The sequence below is a fragment of the Colius striatus genome, chromosome 21 (assembly GCF_028858725.1).
Source record: "Colius striatus isolate bColStr4 chromosome 21, bColStr4.1.hap1, whole genome shotgun sequence".
Lineage (NCBI taxonomy): Eukaryota > Metazoa > Chordata > Aves > Coliiformes > Coliidae > Colius > Colius striatus.
In genome coordinates this window covers 5523207-5544502 of record NC_084779.1, presented here as the reverse complement: position 1 = coordinate 5544502, position 21296 = coordinate 5523207, and the positions used below count along the sequence as shown (strand labels likewise).

Here is a 21296-nt window from a genome sequence, read left to right as displayed (position 1 = left end):
GGAGTGAATGCATCCTCAGCTACTCTCATGTGCAGCCTCCAAGAGAAAGGTCTTGCTGCCCTCCTGGCAGCTTGGCACAGGGCAGAGACAAGAGCCAGCCTTGCCATGGGGACATGAGGAGAGAAGCAGCAGTGGGCTGTGGGGCAGGATTTGGCCAGCCTGGCCCTCACTGGTGTGTAGCAGGGAGGTTTATGAATTGCCTGGTGGTGCTGAGTGATGTGGCCCACTGTAGCTTTTTCTTGTCTGTTTTGAAACTGTGAAATGAGGCACAGTAATCAAAGAGGGTTTTAATACCCATCCCAGCTCTGACATTTAAATTACAGATGGCATTTTCAATTAAACAGGCACTCTCAGCAGGTTTAATTTAGCTATCAGTTCTGCTTTGTTCTTTAAGTGTTTTCTTAAAACAGTGATGAATATCAAACTTGCTCCAAAGGGAAAAGGGGCTGAGGAGGGGTTGGGGTTGGCTGGAGAAACAGAAGCTCCTTCAGAGGATGCTGAATGTGCAAAGGGAAGCCAGAGACTGAGGAGGTGAGATGTTGAACTCCTCCAGCACAGATTTGTGCACAGGATGCCTGACATGCTGTTCTTCTCAAGTGTCATTCAGTGTGCCTGTATGTGTGCACACACAGGCACAACACCATGCTTCCAAATGCAGTGACACCTGGGCTTGAGCACTCCCCTGTCTTCTGTGGGTGATGGGGTGTCTGTGTGTGTGTGTGCCTGCTCTCACACCATGGACATGGTAGGAATTACTGGTTTGGTTCACACTTAATTGTCTCCCTGATGGCTCTGGCTTGTTTTCCTCATTAGTTACTGGATGTGCTGGTTGCTGATACACTGGGCTTGGTTTGCAAAAGGTCCTTGTGGGCCCTGAGAGCTGCTGCTGCTCAGGGCTGCCTGTGCTGAGAAGGATCCTGCCTCCAGGTGTCTCCTGAAGGAGACAGGGAGCAGTTGGAGTGTTGTGCTACTTGTGTCACTATGGGGTAAGTGCTGCTCCTGAAAGCCTGTGTCACCTGGCACACAGAGTCTCCCAGGCCCACAGGCAGAATGACAGCCAGGTACAGCTTGCTCTGTAACTGAGGTGGGGTGAAGCTGGGACAACCCCAACTTCTGTGTGCCTGAGGCTAGGCTGCTGCCTTGCTTGAGGTGGACAGAGCTGCTCTTGACTTAGCCCAGGTAATGAGGGGCCCTGGAAGGCAGGTTGCCTTCTCCCTCATAAGGAGTCCCCAGGTCCTTGAGGCCCTGCACACTCAGGTCCTGCTTGTCCCCCCTCTCCATGCAGCAGCCATGGTGGACACTCAGTCTGGATACCTGGTGCTTTTGGAGGACAAAGCTATAGGGCTGCCTGCTTCCAGATCATTTCCTCATCTCCAGGAATGAGATCCTGCCTGATTTTCCTTGAGGCATGTGTATTCCCAGCCCTCCATGGCAGAGCCTGTGATCCCCCAGATCAGAAATGTCTCCCGTTACCTCCATACCCAGGTGAAACAGCCAGAGTTCCACCCAGCACAGTTACAGGTCAGGGATCACTTGTGATACAGATGAAGGAACATAGTTTCAACCAGTGAAGTTTGGGAAAGCCCAGCTTAGGCCAGAGCCCATGAAGGCATTGGGGTGGGGAGCTGCCATGTCAGTAGCCAGCTCTGTGTGCTGTGCCGCTGCAAAGATCTGGTGTGAGGTTGGCACTCAGGATGGCTCAGCTCAGCTGGTGTGTGGCTCCTGGTCCTCAGCTGGTGCCTCCTGCACAGAGGAGTGCTGCAGCTGTGGTCCTGGGCCTTCCTTGAGGAGCTGTGGCACCTGCAGGGGAGCCTTTCCCCTCCTGCCCAGGCAGGCGCCTGCTCCCTCACAGCTGTCCTGAGGAGCCTCCTCCTGCCTCTCTTCCCAGAGTAAAACAGGGCTGGATAATTTCATCACCACCAATAACATTTCTAGCAAGGCAAGCTACCATAATGATAAGGGTAATTGAATCTCATGCTTCAGGGATAAGCTGAGCTCAGGAGGGGAATGAGGGAGGAATTCATTTCCCCCTTCCCCATGGAAGCTGCTTTGCAGAGTCTGTCATTAGTGCTGAAAGGCTGATGCCTTCCCTGGCACAGGGGCTGAGCTGACCCTAACAGCTGGGCTGCAGGAGATCCCTATTGCCTGCTGTCTCTCCTGGGCCTCAGTACTCTCAACTGTAGCAATGGGTGAGAGGGATTTGCCTTCACTCATTGCAGGAGAAAGTGGAGAGCAGTGATAAGGGGAGGCTATCAGTCACTTACAGCCTCTCTGGCGTGCTGAGAGGCAGTGGAGTGGACAAGGATGGCAGGAGGAACAGAAGCAAACTGTAATTCAGCCTCTGTGTGTTACATTCCTGTGCAACCTGCTTGGAAAAAGTAGAAAAAAGTGTGAGAAAAATGTACCACTCTCCAAGTCCAGAGCACTGCTTTGATTTTTAGCTTGGGGAGCGTGTGTGTGTGGGTGAGCCTAACCTCCAGGGACACGTGAGGTAAAGGATGTGACCCCAGGCTGTCCTAAGTGCTGCCATGAGAGAGCAGCAGCTCTGTCATCAGCTGATGTCTGTAGGCTCTGCTGAATCTAATCCCCAGGACTCAGAGTCTCCTCTTCCCTGTGATCAAGGATCTAATTCCTGCAACTGCTTTACAAAAAATTGTTGTCAGTATTGATGGTGGAGACATACTTTCAGTGTCATCTGAGAAAATGCTGACTGGCTCAGAACTTAGAGGGGGCCCAGGAGGCAAAATATGTCTGTGTTGTGTTACCCTCCCAGCTCCTAATACCATCTAGAGTTGGATGCATTGCAGTGGGCTCTGAGGGCATCTCTTAATACTCTCCTCTGACCTCAAAGGAGCATTGGCATTTAATTACCTCATTTGTGCTTCTTGGGAAGCTTAAAGTGTTCTGAGCTGTGGGAATGGAAGGGGCTGTAGAGGGTAGTGTGCTGTCATCTGTTAAGAATAAACCACAGAGTGATGCAGCTCAGCCAAACACAGAAGTGTTCAGGAATGCTCTGGAGTCTTTCTTCACTTCCAGGAGAGAAACCTCCATGCTAGCCCTGGAGGGAGGAGGCAAGAGAGCTTTCTATTCATTTTTCCCTGTAGCAGCTGTGAATTATTCATGGAACTCCACTGACTTAGTGCTGGGGAAAGGATTTCCTGGTCATTATTTGCTGATCTCTTCAGAAGCATTAGAGTTTTTCCTTTTCCTTTCTTTTTTCTTTTCCTGGGATCTCTTTAGGAGCAGAATTTTGTCGCCCTGGACTTCCAAGGAGTCCTCTGCCATGTACTTCTGTTATTTATTCTTTCTAATGAAGCTGCTTGAATTCATTTCTGAGAAAGACAGTGTGAAGAAACATCCCTGTCATTAAACAGTCTTCATGGCTGTGGTTAAAAGATTTCCAGGTGGCAAAGGAATGCCTCAGTGGATTCTGTGTCAATTGGTCCATGATGTGATAGACTGGTGGTGTCTACTCTCATATTGAAGCTGTCCTTGATGTCTGTCCCCTGGTTTCTTCCCTGGGTGTGAGCATGAGATGAGAAGACTGCAGTGGGATACACAAAAGCCCTGCTGACTGTTCTGGGAAGGAGTCCAGCAGTTTGGCTTGGGACTAGGTCTTCCTTGAGGTTATCAAGCTCCAAAGTACTGAGGATACTGGTGTAACCCCGTAGGACTTTCTTGGTCAAGGTGATGGTATGTGGGATCCATGCCCTGGATCCATGTCACTCCTTGTCCATCAGACAAAATCTGACTCATGTTGCTGTGACCTCTGAGGTTTCTGATAATCAGAGAGGTTGGGCTGTGCCAGCATCTCCTGCCTGTTCTAGAGTTGGGTGTCTGAATGAGATAGGGACACATCTACCTACAGTGCCCACATGGTGGTATTCACAGGCATCCCTGTGCAGGAGGCACAATGAGTTTCCTCCTCCTCAGAGTTGTGCTCTCTTTTTCTCCAGCCCTAGCACTGGTGTTGCAAGCTCTGCCTCTTGTTTTGTATGGAGCAATTGCTGTTTTCTAAAGGTGCTGTTCATCCTTATCTAGTAATTTGCAGATACACATAGGGTAATTTCTCCAGGTCTGTTTCCAAGTGAGACTGTGACGGTGTCAAGTAGTTAATTGGGCCATATGGTCTCTGAGGCCACCTTCAGACTCCTGATTGCCCCTGTGGATGAGGCAGGGAGTTGCTGCTGTGCATATTGATGAAGAGAAGCTTCCTGTAGGAGCCTGCCAGGCTGGGGAGCAGAGCTGAAGGCAAGCACCAGAGAGGAGACTGAGCCCTGGTATCAGGGGATGAATGGCTCAGAGGGTGGGAATGAGGGACTGTGTGGCTGAGGGACCCTGTAGCATTGCTCTTGCAAACAGGGCAGTCTGCTGGAGCAAATCCCTCTCTGGGACACTGAGGACAGAAGAGAAGACACTGTGGCTCTTTGTGTTGGTCTCTACTGACATACCCAGACTGTTTTGTATATTGCATCCCCTGTATTGCACTCTGCCTGCTTTTGTGCTTGCTGTGCAGGGGCTGCCTGCTTCTTCCTAAGGTGCCCAACTCAGCAGGACTCCAGTTCCCAGGAAAGCCTCCTGAAAGCTTTCAAAAGACCAGAGGAGCAAAGTGAATTGAGGTATGAAACCTATAGTTAGGCACAGCCCAAAGGAAGGTAGCAGTTCATCTGGACAGGAATTGCTCCCACCTTAGCCATTCTCACCTCCTGCTATCCAAGATCATTAGGCTTTCATGAAGGAGTAAATGCTAAGGAAAGGTTTGGAAGCAGCCTGGGAAAGCTTGGCTTGGGGATTCTGGGTCGTGGGATACAAGTCATTATGAAAACAGCAGCACCTCTGCCTCTCAATTAGCTCCAGTGCTCTCTGGACATGCAGGTTAGCAGTCTGGCCAGGCTGCAGTGTGGGAGACAGGGAAATGGGCATGGATAAATTATTCAGGTGGTTCAAAGGTCTCTGCAGGCAGCTGCTTCTCATGCATGTGCAGGGGAAGGCTGGAGCATTGCTGATGAGTGGAACCCATAAGGGAGGAGACCCAAGGTGTGTGGCTGCAGCCTGGCAGGTCTTGGCTCAGGGGTGTCTCTGGTGGGCACAGACACCCAGGGCTGGGCAGGACAGGCTTTTGCAAAGCAGAGGTTACAGTCCAGCACTGCACCTTTCTCTGACAAAAGGCAGTGTGGTACCTTTTTTTGCCTTATGTTTTATACACTCTCCAGCTGCCCTGGGGTATCTCCTGGCTGTTTCTCAACCCTTTCAAGCAGCCACCGTGCAGCAGTGATATGCTCAAGGAGGATCTGCTTGTGTGGATTCCCACCTGCCACCAGCCAGGTATTGTTATTGAGGCAGGTAGACCTTGACACTGTTGAGGCTTGGAAATGAGATGGAGTGTCTTTCATTTTGCATGCAGGCAAAAAGCAGAGTAAATGAAAGGATTAGGTGGAGGATGCATGAAGGGAGAGCTCTCCTCCTGATCAGTAATTCAGACACTCCCAGGCAGGTGAGAGTCAGGGCTGCACAGACCCAACATGTGTGCAAGGCCAGGAAAAAAATGAAGCAGCAGAAAACCCCCTTCCAAGAAGCTATTAAATAGACTTGTTTGTTCAGATTTCCTGACTGCACTTGAGCTGAAGGTTGCAGTGCAATGTGGCTGGGACTTATGCATAAGTAGGAATTCATACTTGCTTCTATGCAAATTGCCTTAAACTGTGTCATGAGAGAATAAAGGAGAATAAAAACCAAAGCCCACTGGGAGGAATGGCTTTGTCTTTCTGGAGTGGATGATTCAAATGCTTTTTCTTAACATGGGCTGTGTCCAGACTCCCATCCTGCACAGCCATGTGCTGTGTTGGAGCAGTCAATGAGGTTCAGAAAACAGGGCTGTGGATTCTTGGCTGTACTCACAGGCTTTCTGGGTGACTCTTAGCTAAGGCAGGTTTGTCACATGCTTCTCATTCCTGGAGCAACAAGCACTGTCTAGATGCAGATCAGGAATTAATGCACCCCTTGCTTTTTTCATTTGTAAGGACTCTCTTGCCTTTTAGGCTTGCCTGCCTGTATCAAAGCCCCTTTCCCCACCTCTCTGTATCCATACTGACTCCAAAACTCTTTGCTAAGAACAGAAGCACTGGCCTTCATCATCATCCATCAGCAGCACCTCCTTTTCTGTAAGGAGTGTGTCAAACCACAAGTACCACAGCTTCTCATCTCTGAGCTGAAACACCCCATGCCAACAAAGCATCGTTTCCTTTGGTTTCTCTGGTTTTCCTCATACCCATGACTGTCGTTATGTTTTTCTAGAGATAAGTTCTCTGCTTCTTCAAATGAACCATGGCAGCTTTTCAGCACCCTCCACCCCAGGTGCTGTGGCACATGCCATGAGAAACAGTGGCATCAGGGGGTGTTGGTATTCCTTGCTGTCTGTGAAAGGCTGATTTGAGGGCTCTCTGCTCAGATATTCCAGCAAACACCCCCCAGTGGTGTCATCTGGGAGCTGTTGTCTTGCTTCTGGGATCCCCAGGACCAGGTGTGCCAGTTAATCCCTCAAGCAAAGGGTCAGAGCTTTGCAAGTAAGAAAGAAGGGTCAGGCTGTGTGTGATGGTCCAACTCACTCCCTGACAGTGGCAAGACACTTGGCTGGCCCCAGGCCTGACCATGAGTGGTTTTGGATCACTGAGTTATCCCCCTGTCTCTGTCCACTCCTCCCTGGCCTTCTCACTCTCCAGTCCTGTGTTTCTTGCCTTCATGCCCATGGCTTGCTTTGCTTACCAGCAGCCTTGGAGGGGTTATTCTGCATGCTGTCACTGCTGGGTGCACCTGAGCCTCTCCCAGTCCCCAGGACACTGTGGGAAGTGTGGGGTTGAGCTGTGCTCTCTGCTCCTCCAAGCCCTGCTTTCCCCTGGAGGGGGATAGCTGTGAGTTTGGGCTGTGCAGGGTGGGACACACACCAATTTGAAAAGGGTGACTGGGGGCTGCTTGCCTCATCTTTTTATAAAATGTTGCTTAGAAACCAACCTCAGTATTAGCTGCCTGGCCTGGCTCTGCAGTGCAGAACTCATTGCACAAGGGGACAGGAGGGGGGGTTATTCCTATTATTATTTTCTCCTTTTTTTTCCCCCCTTTTACAAGAAATAACTCACTTCTCAGCTGTTGGTGAAGGTAGTAATTGATCTAGAGCTTTGCAGCTTGCCTTCTGGAATGGTATTGTTCTTAATGTAGGAATAAAACTCTGTTAGGTCAAATACACAGCAATAAATACAAGAAGCACATTAGCTTTAATATATTGGATTATTCCACTTGCTGGTGACGGGGGAAAAAACCCAAGATTTAATTCCCCTGGCAATGCAGGCAAAGAAAATCACTTTCCTTGCCCATTTTTTTCCTGTTAAGTCATTTTTGTCTGTCAGTGCAAGTGCTGCAGGCTTTGACAGGGTTTAATTTTACTTCTTTATTTTTGTAACCTGGTGTGAAAGTAAGAAGTATTTTCTCCAAGTAAGTTGTCCACAAATTTACTCCTTGCCTTTGATTTCTAGCTGTTACACATGTGGGGAGCTCTCAGTACTATCAGAGAAGTGGGGACTGTCATGAAGTGGCAGGGCAGGGGAGCTTTTAGCTTCACTCTGCTGTTGGAGAGGAACACTTCCCCTTTTTCCAGGCCTGCTGATGTTGGTTTCTGTTCCTACTCTGAAGCTTCCCAGCTAGAACTAGGATTTGCTTCTCCCTGTCAACTGGTTTGTGATGTACCACCAGCCTTCAGTGCCACAACATCTGTTGCACCTTTCCTTGTGACCCAGAGGCTGGCTTAGGGCTCTCATCTGGTGGTGCATGCATTTCTCCCAAGTGCCTTGCAGTGCTGAAACCTTTCATTAAATCCCATAGTCCTTATGCCAAGCCTTCTTTCATTTTCCTGGGAGAGCAATGACATTGGATCCTTTCCTACAATCCTTGCTTCTTCTCAAGCTTGTATTGTATAGCTTTCCCATGTAGCTTACCTTTTCCAGTCTTATCTCAGCCGTCCTCAGCTGCAAACATCTGGAGATTGCTCCCAGACTGAAGGTGCTAGGAAGGAGTGGCAGGCTGTGAGCTTTGCTTTGGACCTTTTGAAATGACCAGGAAATCTGGGCATCTGCCCTTTCTCTGTTTTGTAACTGTCAAAGACTCTCCATTATGACTCTTGCTTGTCATCATGGCAAACAGGCAGAAGGTTCCTCTGCTGTGGACCAGGCAAATAGCAGAGACACTGCAGCAGAGATTTAGTTTGGGTAACAGAGGAAACCTCTCAGCATAGTGAAGGAAAGGATTTGCAGGGAGTAAAGCCTTCATTTCCAGGAAGCTTTGAAAACAGGCTTAGAGTAATCTGTGTGAGGAGTGATGCACAGATGTGGAGAGATTTGCTGTGCACAGGAGAAGGGGACTTGGAGTAGGCAAGCCTGGATTGTGTGGTTGAGGGTGTATGGGTGCGAACTGGTTCTAAAGCATCTCTCCTGTGTGCAAATTGACAAGAGAGACTGGGGGAAAAGCAAGGTGGGAGTTTCCATGTGGTTAACTGAGTCTTTGCACTGTATTCATCTGTCCATGCAGAGCTCTTCCACCAGCACCTCAGCTCTATCTGGCTGCATTTGTGTAAGATGAGAGACTTCACAATACTCCTGCTGGCAATTAATTGGCTTTTGTTTAGGAAGAGTGAACAAGATCTCATCTTAATCTGTTTCATTATTTCTCTGTATAGCACAGTCAACACAAGATTAGGTTTAATTTACCAAAAAACAGCAAAGTCATTACTCATATCTGGGTCAGGATTTTATCTGCTTCATTTTGAGGTGTTTCATGTGTCAGGATTAACGAGAGATGCTGCATGGTGAGGTGAAAATGGCAATGCTTGACTTCAGCACCTTTAGGAAGGATTGCAAGTAACAGAGCTCTGATATCACCCTTCCTCTATCCTCCTTCCCCAGAGAAGCAGCTTTGTGCTCAGGAAAACTGGCCTCTTCCCACAGGCCATGGTGCTCTTACCTCTCACCTCCTGGTCCCTATGCAATAGCAGCCCTTGGGCATACATGTGGAAAAGTGACAAAAGGAAGTGTGTGGGGTGCATGGTAGTACCAGAGGGGAGGCTGTGCCAGTTGCCTGCTTATGGTGACCAGTGTCTGAGAAGCCCCTGATCCTGTCAGTGCAGGAAGGCCAAACTGGTGGTTTCTGAGATGCTCTGCATGGCTGTGGACATTTGCACACACCTGTGGCTTTAACCATCCCTGTGCATTTCAATGCACTTACTGTGAGTGCTCTCCAATCCCCTCATCCCAGTAACAAGGCTCCCCTTCCACCCTGCCAGGCTCACAGAGCAGTTCCCAGCCTCTTCCCCCCCTTCCTCTGAAATCTGCAACGTGCTCAGCGGGAGGCATCTCACTGCAGAGCCTGCTCTGCTCCCTGCTCAGTGCTGAGCCCCTGCTCCTGCTGTAGTCAGATGTGTTCTCCCACCATCCATCAGTCCACCAAACACTTAGGACTTACTGTGGCCTCTTTGCCTTTCTGGGTGCACAGATTGGGCTGTGGTTAATGGGTCTGCACAGACAGCAGCTCCAGATGAGCTGCTCTAAGTGCCTGCAGGAAGGTTGGCCAAGGGTGTAATACAGCTGGGACTCTGCCTTGCTGGGGAGGGCTGCTGAAGCCTGTGTGTGCCTGGGCACAGCGTGTGTGGGGATGCAGGCACTCCTGCTCTGTGATTCCTCTGGTTCTCATGAGCAAGATGAAGGTAAGGAGATAGAGAGGGACATTACTGATTGGAGTGGTGCTCCTAAATCCATGACAGCAGGTACTTGAGCAGGACAAGAGGAGGACAGAAGACTAACTTCAGGCAAAGCTGCAGCCAGAAGCAGCAGGGTGCAGACCCACAAACACAAGGCTGGGAGTGGAACACTTGGCAGCTGTTGTGTGCATCTCTCAGAGCCTGTAGCCCGGCTGCCCTCTGCTGTCACCGCGACCGGCTGGGTGGCCAGCGGAGGCTTCTGGCGCTGTCCCTGTGTGAGCTGCACCCAGGGCTGTGTTCAGAGCGCTGCAGCTCGGCTGCTGCCTGGCTGTGCCTCTGCACTGCAGCTCGGCTGCTGCCTGGCTGTGCCTCTCCTGCCCTGGTTTGCCGGGTACCTTGGCTGTGATTGCAGGCTGCGCTGTAAGAACTCAGCTCCTGCTGCCGTGAGACTTCCCAGTTGAACTCACTGTTGTAGCTGTTGTCTCTCTAACTCCAAAGCACCTTCCCAGGAGGAAAGCACCTTTAGGCCCTTTTTTCTACTAGGTAAGGAGACAGAGGGCCAGGGCAGTCAGTGCCCCGAGGCCACGGGGAGGAAGGGGCTGGATGGGAGGAGGAGCAGGCACTGGGTTAGCTCCGTGCCAACGCTGCTCACCTGTGGACTCTGTTGCTCCCCGAGATGTCTGTAGGTGTGACAATGGCTGTGTTTGCTCTGCAAAGGGAGCTGTGTGCCATGGGGGTGTTTCACACTAGCCCAGTGTTTTCCAGCTCTTCAGAGGTTTTCTACTCCTGACAGGGCCCAAATGGCACTGGCTTTCCATCCCACTTGTGAGCAGCTGCAGCTTTAGGCTGGAAACCTCTGCTGCAGGTGTGGCTGATGCTCTGCTGTCCTGGCTTTCAGGGAGTGCCATTCCCAGCCTCTGCAAGCTGATTGATTTAGGGAGAATCAATCTCCTAAACTCCCTTTTACAACTGCTGGAGCAGCTGGGCTGCAAGCAACAGGGAATTGTCAAATGCTGTCTTCTTTTCTCTCCAGCCCTCCTATCGCCAGTCTTAAATGCCTGATGGGGTAGCAAACTCCTCCATCTGTCCACATACACCCCAGGTGGGTAATAATAGATACTTCATATAGAAAAATTCAATTAGATTTGACAAGAGATGTATTCTAACACTTGCTTGCCAGCATCCCATCTTGCTCTCTTCTGTTCCTCTGCAAGAGGCTTGCTGTAAAAGCTCTTTATAAAAACCAAACCAAAACACAACCCACCTTTTTAAGTAGAGTGGCATTTATAGCCAGGGCTAGCTGTGATGGGCTTTGTAGAGAAGAGAATTACAGTGGGATCTTGTACAACTGCAGCCACCAAGATGCACTTGGCTACCCTGGACATGGGGTGCCAGCTGCTGAGAGCAGGAAAGAGCTGCATGGGGTACTGTGTCCAAAGCTTCTCTTAGTGCCTCTGGGATTAAAGAAGCCAGGGTAAGAGGTAGGCTCATGCTGGTGTCTCAGCCAAGAGCAAGCAGTTTGTGTTTTAAACTCTTTAGAAAGTAGTTCTGTCTTAAATGTGGCATGAAGGAGTGTGAGGCAGGAAAGCTCCTGGCCAGCTGCTTTCATTGTAGCAGAGCTGCTGGGGAGGCTGTGTGCACTTAGCCTAGAGAAGCCTAAAGGGGGGACCATGGCCCTGCCCTGGATTTCCATGGGACACAGTGTCTGAAGGCTTAATCCTGGGGTTTCTCCTGACTCTGAGATGGTGGCTTAGGAAAGGTTCAGTTTAACAACTGCATCAAGATGTGCAGTATTGTTCCCCTTGCTGTGCCAGTTCCTCACAGGCACGAAGAGGCCTCACCTCTGAGGTATGGAGAGCTGGCAGAGGGTTCAAAATTAACTGGTAGCTTTGTCAGCTGCATTAAAGGCTGTGGTGAATCAAGTGGCATTGTGTGGCTGTGTACAGGGGTAATGGGGGGGAAAGAGTTAAATTCTGAACCAGTTCTGGTCTCTCCTGGGTCAGAACCAAGGCTGGGCTCACAGTAGAGCTACAGTTCAAATGACCTGGGTCTGTATCTCTTTCTGGGTTACTCAGGCTATTATACAAGATACAATGACTCCTCATTTTTGAATAGGACTGGTTGACCTCTCCACATAACTGAACAAAAGCAGCATGCCTAAGCACAGGACACAAATAGCCAGCACACAAGGGAAGATCCACACACAACTGGGTCATTTTATTATGCTTGCCTGGACTCTGGCTGGCCATGGCCATGGTCTGGAAGGCCAGTGTGCCTGAGCATCCAGGTGCAGCAGTGCAGAAAGCCCACTGAAGCAGAGCGTGCCCAGCTCAGAGGCTGTGTCCTTTGGCTGCAGGAGCACACTGCACTTGGCAGAGTGCACTTTGATGCAAAGTGGCATTATGCAAGCGCTGGCAGCCAGGAAGGGAAGACAGATGGACACAGAAATGGAGGTGCCTGTCTCTCAAGGCAATGCCAGCTCTATTAAGGGGATGCTTTTCTGAGAGGACAAACGAGCAGGCAGAGGCTTGGCTCAGGAAGGCTTAGGTGTCTTTGTTCAGGCTGGTGGCTCACAGCCCTGAGTGATATCAAGAGGCACTAGTGGGAGTGCATGTGAAGTGCTGTTGTGTCAGTGAGTGCAGAGTGGAGGCAGACATGTACTTCTGCAGACACTGTTGGGAGGCAGGAAGAACTGAGATCAAGTGGGGCTAACAACAGCCTTCTCTATGAAGAGTATCTCCTGCCTGCAGAGTCATACTGGCTGGCCAGGCTGCTTGTTGCATGAAGCATGCAGCAGCCAGGAAGGGGTAGATGAGCTTGTTTTCATTTGTTTCTGTACCCCCTCCCCAGTTTGCTTCTACCTCATTTCCCTAAGTCCCTGCTGCCTCTCTCACAGCAATTTACTTTCAGGTGCCACGTGAGGAGCCAAACACAGGGCCAGCGTTGGACACCAGAGAGGCTTCAGTTCCAAACACTTTCCTTGATAAATGGATGCTGGGAACAGTGTAAGAGAAAGGGATTCAATCCCTGTTGCTTTGCATTATCACTACAAGTTACACTAATAGCACTTGGCAGCCAGGCCTGAGCTCCTGAGTGGCATGCAATGACACCTCTTGTTTATACATGGGAGAAACCAAGGCTCTCCCTGCAGGCCAGTTGGTGGCAGATGGGAAAGGGCTGTGGGTTTCCCTGGCATACTGTGACACAAGGTCTGTTTTTCTTCCTTTTTCCCCCCTCCCACTCTCTTAACTTCCAGGAAATCTGTCCCTGAAGTAACCCTTAAAGTGAAGGGGTGCTCAAGTCTGGGAAGCAGGCAGGAGGGGTGCATAGCTACGTGCTGGACTCTCCTAGTTAGTGACTGAGGAGAGAAGTAAGGTCTGCATGATTTGTGGGTGATAGGGAACAGTGCAAGGGTAAGGCTGAGTCTCCTGTGGTGCTCTCCCACATCTATTCACACTCTGCATAGTCCTCTGGAAGGAAGAGGGACGGTGGCTCCTGGCATCTCACACGCACATCCACAGGCAGAAGGGCTGTATGCTGTAAGGCCTGGAAGCAGCACCATGCAGAAACCATCTCAAGGCCAGGGGCTGCCCTGAGGGAGGTCAGCCTCAGCTGAGCAGGGCTATGGCTCCAGGGTGAGGCTGCTGTTGGTGACCCGCACGCCGTACCAGCCCTTCCAGAAGAGCGTGTCCTGCCCGCCGTGCTCGAAGCGCACAAAGCGCACCCCGGGCCCGTAGTTGGAAAAGGTGTGGGAGATCTTTAGGATGAGAGACAAAATAGTTGTTGGGAAGCATCAAACCACCGTGGACTCAGCCTGTAGTGCCTAGAGCCTTCAGCCCCACCTGCCTGACTGGGTAACTACGAGGACATTTACAGAGGGAGTCACTAGGAGGAGCTTTGATGCCATTGTTCACAGGCTGTTGAACCATCTCCTTTGTCTTACTCCTGCAGCAGTGCCTCAGCAAGTATTCCAGATTTTGGTAGGGTGGTGGTGTGGTTTAAACCCCAGGCAGCAATTAAGCACCACACAGCTGCCCACACAGACACATACAGCCACACACACCCCCCACCACCCCCTCCCCCAAAGCCTCAGGGGGACGGGGAGGAGAACCAAGGGGAAAAAAAGTAAAACTGGGGTTCAAATCAGAACAGTTTAATAACTAAAATGAAATAAAATATAACAATAATCATGTATAAAAATAATGATAGTCATGAAAAGAAAGAGAAATAAAACCAAACAGGGAATGACAACAAAAAGCAACCCCAACCGCAAGCGCTGCCCAGCGCAGTTGCTCACCACTCACTGACTGATGCTCAAGAAGTGACTGGCAGCTCCCCACCAGCTCTCCCAGTTTCTTTACTGGGCATGACATACTATGGTCTAGAATATTCCTGTGGCTATTGGGGTCTGCTGGCCTGGCCGTGCTCCCTCCCAGCTCCTTGTGCCCACTCCCCCAGCCCACTCATGGCCAGGGCAGGGTGAGGAGCAGGAGAGGTCTTGAGGCTGTGCAAGCCCTGCTCAGCAATAGCCAAAACATCCCTATCAGCACTGCTTTCAGCACAAACCCAAAACATGGCCCTGAATCACCTACCAGGAAGAGAATGAACTGTCCCAGGCAGAACCAGGACAGGTGACCTCTCAGTATTTCCTTTTCTCTCTTTTTTCCTTTCCTTTCCTTCCTCTCTTTGTTCAGTCACAGGGTCGTGGCTCCACAGAACGTGGCAGAGCTGCAGGTCACCTGCTGAGCCCACAGCTGAAACTCACCTCAGTCCAGTCAGCATCGTTGTCCTGTGGGATGGCAATAGTCTCACTCTTGTACTCAGCCAGAACATCCTCGTTCTCCGAGAGCAGCCTCACGCACAGCTCGTAGAGGCAGCCGGCGTCGCTGCGGCCCGCGTACCTGCCAGGACCAGTGTAGGTATGTACTCTCCTTGTCCCTCCTCCTCTCTCTTACCTGCCTTCTGAGGTATCTTTGCTACTTACCAGTCTTTCACCACGATTTTTGGCTGGGTCGTATCCATCAGCTCTTCCCAGTAGCCCTCAGCCCGAAGGTCGATGACCTGAGCCTTTCGACACCACCTGAAACACAAGATGTCAGTTGGTACCACGGTCTCTCCAGAGACTGGGGGGACCAAAAACATCCCCTTGTCTGAATTACAGAAGCAAGCAGCCTTACTCATAAGATGTAACAAAGTACTTATGGACTTCTTCACTAGGGAATTCTTTTCCAAAGTCCCCAGGGAGCTCTTCAACTTTCCAGCCATCACCTCCGTTCTCTACCTCTCCCCAGTGCTGCAAGTCTTCTGCAAGTGGCAGAGAAGAGACTGGGATGAGCCTTTATTTCCTTGGCCTGGGAAACCTGACCACCTCCCACTGGAACCTTTCTCTCCATGTTGTTAGCTGCAGCACTCACTTGCTGTGTACACTGTGGAGATGTTTGGTAAGCAGAGGTTAGGCAAAAGCCTTCAGCATGGCTGAATTTGACATGAACCAACTTTAACATTCCCCACCAAAATGGCTCCATACATGTGGATTTGTTTATCAAAGTGTGCCAGTGAAATCATTTAGGTGTTCTAAACTGTGTGTCAGCACCTTGTGTCATAACAGCACAACCTGAGGAGATGCCACTTGCTTTATTTCTACATTTTCTAAGTTGCTGAGGTATTTCTAGAAGCAGAGGATGGCCCTAAACATTGGGCTTGTCTGGGCTCAGCCAGAGGGAACCTGGATGTTGGAAAAGCTTGCAGAGAGACAATCTGGAAAGCAAATGGAGCAGCTGTGGTGGTATTGCTTTGGTCTGGGATGTGGGAAGTGTATTTGTTGCTGTTTGGGTGGTAAAGCCTGGTTACTGCTGCTTATTGCTAAGCATCTGGCAAGAGAATGTAATAGATGAACAGAATAATGGCAGGTGAGGTATGTGCACGGCTCTAACGTGGGCTGTGGTAAGGAGGATACAAACAAGATTTGCCTGAGCTGCTTCAAGGGAGAAAGGCTGAAGTGCCTGGTAAGATGGGCAGATCAGGTCCTGCACAAGGAGAGGTTTGATCTTTCCTGTCATGGTTTGACAAGAATCAGTCAGGAAACAGAGATGCCACTACTGTTACTGCCCTGGATGGGTTCTGCAGAGGATGCTTTTGTCTCTCAAATGTGACTTGGGGCTTATAAAAAGGTGTTGTCAAGTACAGCCCTTTGCAAAGCCTGATTATCAAAGGCCTTTCTGCCCCTTAAGAGATTTGACTCTTGGGCAAGGAGGAAAATGCTGAAACCTAATAGCAACTAAGATCTCTTTTCAGAGACTGGAGGTGCCCAGTTTCCAGTAACTGGCCATCTCTATGAAATCTTGGGGCCTGTTAAGCTTGTCTCTCACCTTCACCACATGGGTTCTTGATGAGATTCTTCCTTTTCTTACTCAGGAAGTAGAAGTTTTGCCAGTTCTCTGCATCCTCCTGTGACTCTGCTCCGGTGAAACCTTCCTGCTGACACTTCAGGATCCAAAGCGCAGCTCCATCGACCAGGTTCTTCCACTGGCAGCAGACCAGGCGACACACCAGCACCAGCTCCACCGCAGGTATGGACGCCAGGATCCGGATCAGCACTGCTTCAGGGAGGGACTCCATCCTTGGGCTGGGCTGGCTGGAGCTTTCTGAGAAAGAAGTGGGATTGGAGTGGTGACTCTGTGGGGTCACCCACCCTCAGCCATGTAAACCACTCATGCCTTACAAAAGGAAAACAAGCATGTTATCTGAAAGCATGACTTGGGGCTCATAGATCGCTCCTTCAACTCAAAGCCTCCTGAGTTTTAAATTGATAACCTCAAGCACATAAGCATTTTCTGTTCTAAGTGTGGAGTTAAATCCACCCACAAACACTAGAAGCTGACATCTGCAATGGTGAAGTTTGTCAGTTTGCCAGGCCAGAACTGCTCCTTCCAGAAATCTCTGCTGCTGCAAAAATCAGCTTCTTAGTAATGATTCCTCTGCAGAGGGAGGCATCTGGTGTTTGTGCTGCCTTTAAGAACATGGCTGGTAAGAAATGCTGCAGAGCAGTACCTAAACATCAGTGGTGAGCCTCTTGCCAACCACATTTGCAGTTGGCTCGTTCTAGATCTGAGGTTTTCCCTCAAGGGGCTGGCACCTAATCTCCTTAGTCATGAGTCTTTACAAAGTATAGGGCTGTGCATAACCAAAAATCACAGAATCGCTTCATAACTCAGTTCCAATAAGTCAGTTACTCTCTAATACTTCTTTTCCTGTGGTCTTACAAGCTGAGCAATTAAGTACAAGCACATGCTTTGACTTCAGGTGCTGACTCTGCATTCTGACTCCCAACACCTCTCTGCTGCCCTGAGTTCATGTGCCAGGGGCTGCCAGGGAATAAGGAAAGATGAGTGTGCAGATTCAGAGCCCACAGCAGCAGTGTGGGATGCACCATGACACTGCTGCTGTCTCAGCTGAGCCCTGACGCTGGGAAGCTGCTGCGATTGCAGCAAACTGCACAGAGGCTCAGTCACTGAGCCCAGGAGAGCACCAGGAACAAAGCGGCTGAAGCATCTTGACATGCAACAATGAACTACGGCAGTGGAAGGGAGGGAACAAACAGGGAGTTCCTCTTCTAACAGCAGCCTGAATCTGGATGTTCCAGCCACAGATCTACCTCCTGCCCTCGGCCCGCACTGCAGGCAGCGAGAGGAAACTGGCATTTCAAATCCCGGGCTTTTAGGGAGGTAGAGTGTTGGGGATTTCCCTTCCACTCCCACCCCGGCTTTCCAACCCTCTGCCACAGTCCTGGAGGGTAAAATATGACTTAAACAAGAGCGATCATGTTGGTTTAAGTTCCTGCTAGGTGACGGAGCATCGGGGCTGTCCCGGCACAGCGCGCCCTTCCCACGCCCTCACCGCAGGGCACGAGCGTCTATGCCTTCCCCTCCCCACGCCGCGGCTCTCGCTCTCTCCCGACAGCTCTGCCCTGCCCTCCCCTGCCTGGCCTCGTCCCCCGCTGCCCTCACGGGCCGATCTCTTACCTCAGGCGCTGCCGGCGGGGCGGTGAAGGCCGGGCCGGGATCCGGCCATAAGTGTTGGTGGCTGCGGGGCGGGGAGGCCACGGCCCCGGCCCCGCCTCCCGCCGCCCTTGGCCCCGCGCTCCGCCCGCTCCTGGCCCCGCTCCCGGCCCCACGCTCCGCCCGCTCCTGGCCCCGCTCCGCCCGCTCCCGGCCCCGCTCCGCCCGCTCCGCCCGCTCCTGGCCCCGCTCCGCCCGCTCCCGGCCCCGCTCCGCCCGCTCCGCCCGCTCCCGGCCCCGCTCCGCCCGCTCCCGGCCCCGCTCCGCCCGCTCCCGGCCCCGCTCCGCCCGCTCCTGGCCCCGCCCGCTCCTGGCCCCGCTCCGCCCGCTCCCGGCCCCGCTCCGCCCGCTCCCGGCCCCGCTCCGCCCGCTCCCGGCCCCGCCGCCTCACATCCGTGTCCGGAGGGCGCAGGGCGGGCGGAGCCGGGCCCGGAGGGGTTGTGGCAGCGGCTCGCTCGGCCGTTGCGGTGTCGCGTCGCGTCAGTGCGCGGTGAGAGCTCGCCGCGTTCCCCGCAGCTCCGTGCTGCCGCCCCGGGAGTTTTCCGTCGCGTCACGGCAGCGGCCGGTCTGCGATGACGACCATCAGCGACCTGCCCGAGGACGTGCTGGTGGAGCTGCTGTCGCTGCTGCCGGCGCGGGAGCTGATCCGCAGCTGCAGGCTGGTGTGCGCGCAGTGGCGCTACGTGGTGGATCTCACCACGCTGTGGAAGCGCAAGTGCCAGCGCGACGGGTTTTACCTGCAGAGTTTGGACAGAAGCATCTCGGACTGGAAGATCTTCTACATGCTCTGCCACTTGAAGAGAAACTTAATCAAAAACCCCTGTGCTGAAGGTTTGTTTTGTTGTTTGTAGTAGAGGGTTAAGAGTTTCCTCCCAGTCCGTGAGTCAGTGTCAGGTTTTACTCACGTACTGCTGGCCTGGGACTGTCGAGCTGCTGATGGAGCTGTGCTGCGTCAGAGCCACAGGCACACACGTGCAGGAAAACTCCTGCGGGTAGATAAAGCCTCGGTGAATGCAATCTGTGGTCCCAACCAGAAAAACCCTCGGTGTGAGGAAGGCCCCAGCACTGCAGGAAGTGATGGGTCATTGGCATAGCGAGTACAAGTGGGAAAGAAACTACCAGGTACTGAAAACATTCAGGCCTCTGGGGAATTGGAGTTGTCCAAGACTTGGCCTAGTGTGGCTACAGTGACTCTGCTTTTGTTTGTAGTGTCAGAGTGTTGTTACATCTTGTCCCAGCTGTGGCAGCCACCTTAGAAGTAATGGCAACATAAAGACAGGCCTTGCTTCTGGCTCTAGGAAGAACAGTGTATCTTAAAACCCAGCCAGGTTGGTTCTCAGTGTTCTTCTGTAGCCAATTCTTTACCAAAGGCAGAGATGCTGTTGGCAGATGAAGTGAGGCCCTCCTGCTCATCCCTGCTCTCTCTGTTTGTAGAGAAGTTTAAGCACTGGAAACTTGACCGTAATGAGGGAGATAGATGGAAGATTGAGACTATGCCTGGAGCTCATGGAACAGAGATGCCAAACCACACAGTACACAAATACTTTGTCACTTCATATGGGTAAGAACTGGATTCCAGTCATCTGGAGCTGGGAGAGCTGCTTCCTCCCATCTGTCTGCAAAGGCACCAAGGTGAAGGCGTGAGGCAGGGCCCTGAACCTTAGCCCGTGGGTGGGAAAGGGAGGGAGCTTCATTAACCTTTTATACCAGTTACAGGCAGGTGTGCTGAGAGAATTCATCACAGCATGTGCTAAATCTCTCTGCCCCTGCTAGAAATTCCCTGTAAGCTCTAGTCATGATAATCCACCGGGGGATCCCTGCTTCCCTGCTGCTGAAGGTGGTGGGCAGAGGTTAAGGTTTAGTGAGCTCATCAGGTGCACTTACCTGAAAGTCAAAGCTCTGTTACCTGTAGGAGTGGTGGGTGTTTGTCATGCTAACAGCTTCCAGTAAAAGCTGCCAACAGAGGATTAGCTGCTTTCACATCCATTAAGCAGTAGTTTCTTCTTACCAGTATGTGCTGTATAAGCACAGAGACCCTGCTTAATCCAGCATGTAGATATAATTACTCCTTTTCTCTGGGAGTGAAGCTAATCAGGTCCCTTGTAAAGACACACTCTAGCCATGTCAGCTTTGTGGGCCTTCATGGAGCAACATGTGGATGCTGAGAGGGGAGAGATGTGTTTTGTGAAGCTGTGAATATTTCTATTGCTTTTGCAGGCCATGCTTCAAGTCTCAACTCATCACCCTGAAGAAAGAAGGATACTGGAATCAGTTGATGGATGAGAAGCGGCCTGAAATTGTAGTCAAGGACTGGTAAGTGTATGAACTGAAAATTTCCTGGCACTGGCCCAGAAAGAAGCTGGACCTCTGAAGCTTTTTGTACTGTAAAATTAGTTCTTCACCCTTTGGGAGTTGTAGCTCTTGAGTAAAGCATAAGCTGAATTAAGGTTATCAGTGGGCTGTGAGGAAGTGGCAATCCCATGAAGAGGACAGATGGAAGTTTTACTTCTTCATAGCTCTGGGGGTGAAATTCCTTTTCCTCTGCAGAGGGGAATCCCCTTGGAGAGTGTTTTTGAACACGAAATGAAATGGAATGCTGCCTCTCCCCGCTGCTCCTTGGTCACTCCATGCCTCCCCAGGTACGCTGCCAGGTTTGACTGTGGCTGTCGCTACGAGCTCACAGTGAAGCTGCTGTCTGAAGACTACATTGTCCTGGAGGAGTTCCACCCCGAGCCAGTGGTTATTGAGCAATGGAGTGATGCAATGTGGAGAGAGGTGAGCAGCAGCCCTGGGGGCAGTAGTTCTTACAGCAGTTTTGTAACACCTAAATCTTGCGAGTCTTACCTGGCCAAAAGTCCCAAGTGGACCTTCTTTCTGTGCTCCATACAAAAGGTAAGCCAGTCCTTGCTGTGGGTGATGCTGAAGCAGCAGTAGTGCCATGAGCGAGCTACATTCCATTTGTAGGTGCCCAGGGTATTCCAAAAAGTATCCCACAGGCTCTGTCAGCATTCTAGCCCAGCCTTCCACGGTTTCAGGGTTTCATTTAAGCTTTTTTCCTTCTTTCTCTCCAGATTTCTCACACCTTCCAGAATTACCCAGCTGGAGTGCGTTACATCTGGTTTCAGCACGGAGGCCAAGACACCCAGTTCTGGGCAGGATGGTATGGGATCCGAGTGACAAACAGCAGCATCACCATTGGGCCCCAAACAGGCTTCTGAAGGCACAATATAAGTGTTTGCTTTTACCCCAAGACTGTACCAGCTGGTCTCAGGTGCATTTACTTGTCTGTACTCTGGGGGTGAGTGTCTTGGCTTTGCCTTGCACGAGCAGCTTCAACTTGTTCACAGGAGAACGTCTGCAGGCCCAGCCCTTGGGAAGGACTCTGTCTCTCAGCTTTCATCCTCCTGTTCCCTGGATGCTTCTGCAATTACTAGTGCCCTTCCACGGAAGGAAGCTTAAGACAATTAAGTGTGATGTCTCTTCTGGTCAGTGTGTCCCTG

At 51.3% G+C, this 21296-nt stretch overlaps 2 protein-coding genes across 3 annotated transcripts; one reads left to right on the top strand and one right to left on the bottom strand.

The window, feature by feature from the left end:
- Window positions 1-13361: 13361 nt before the first annotated feature.
- FBXO2 (F-box protein 2) lies at window positions 13362-17848 on the bottom strand. The gene is made up of 6 exons (XM_062013212.1): window positions 17761-17848; window positions 16108-16383; window positions 14917-15043; window positions 14724-14819; window positions 14505-14640; window positions 13362-13496 (listed from the first exon to the last, which is right to left on the bottom strand). Exons 2-6 carry the CDS (start codon window positions 16355-16357, stop codon window positions 13362-13364), a joined length of 744 nt encoding a protein of 247 aa, XP_061869196.1. The 5' UTR covers window positions 16358-16383; window positions 17761-17848.
- A 289-nt stretch (window positions 17849-18137) lies between these two features.
- Window positions 18138-21222, top strand: FBXO44 (F-box protein 44). Of its 2 annotated transcripts, XR_009820248.1 has the most exons (6): window positions 18138-18627; window positions 19231-19357; window positions 20014-20109; window positions 20436-20571; window positions 20868-21067; window positions 21144-21222. XR_009820248.1 is itself a non-coding variant. In XM_010207502.2 (5 exons), exons 1-5 carry the CDS (start codon window positions 18369-18371, stop codon window positions 21012-21014), a joined length of 765 nt encoding a protein of 254 aa, XP_010205804.2. In that variant the 5' UTR covers window positions 18138-18368; the 3' UTR covers window positions 21015-21094. The 2 variants fall into 2 exon arrangements, 1 of the variants encoding a protein (XP_010205804.2); XM_010207502.2 differs by lacking the exon at window positions 21144-21222 and having other exon boundaries at window positions 20868-21094.
- Window positions 21223-21296: the final 74 nt, after the last annotated feature.

Coding starts and splice junctions, on each gene's coding strand:
- FBXO2 (XM_062013212.1), bottom strand. CDS start 16,357: ATGGAGTCCCTCCCTGAAGCAGTGCTGATCCGGATCCTGGCGTCCATA. Junction 14,820..14,916: donor TACTTTGTTACATCTTATGA/GTAAGGCTGCTT, acceptor CTTGTGTTTCAG/GTGGTGTCGAAAGGCTCAGG. Junction 14,641..14,723: donor AAAATCGTGGTGAAAGACTG/GTAAGTAGCAAA, acceptor TGGTCCTGGCAG/GTACGCGGGCCGCAGCGACG.
- FBXO44 (XM_010207502.2), top strand. CDS start 18,369: ATGACGACCATCAGCGACCTGCCCGAGGACGTGCTGGTGGAGCTGCTG. Junction 20,110..20,435: donor GAAATTGTAGTCAAGGACTG/GTAAGTGTATGA, acceptor ATGCCTCCCCAG/GTACGCTGCCAGGTTTGACT. Junction 20,572..20,867: donor GTGATGCAATGTGGAGAGAG/GTGAGCAGCAGC, acceptor CTTTCTCTCCAG/ATTTCTCACACCTTCCAGAA.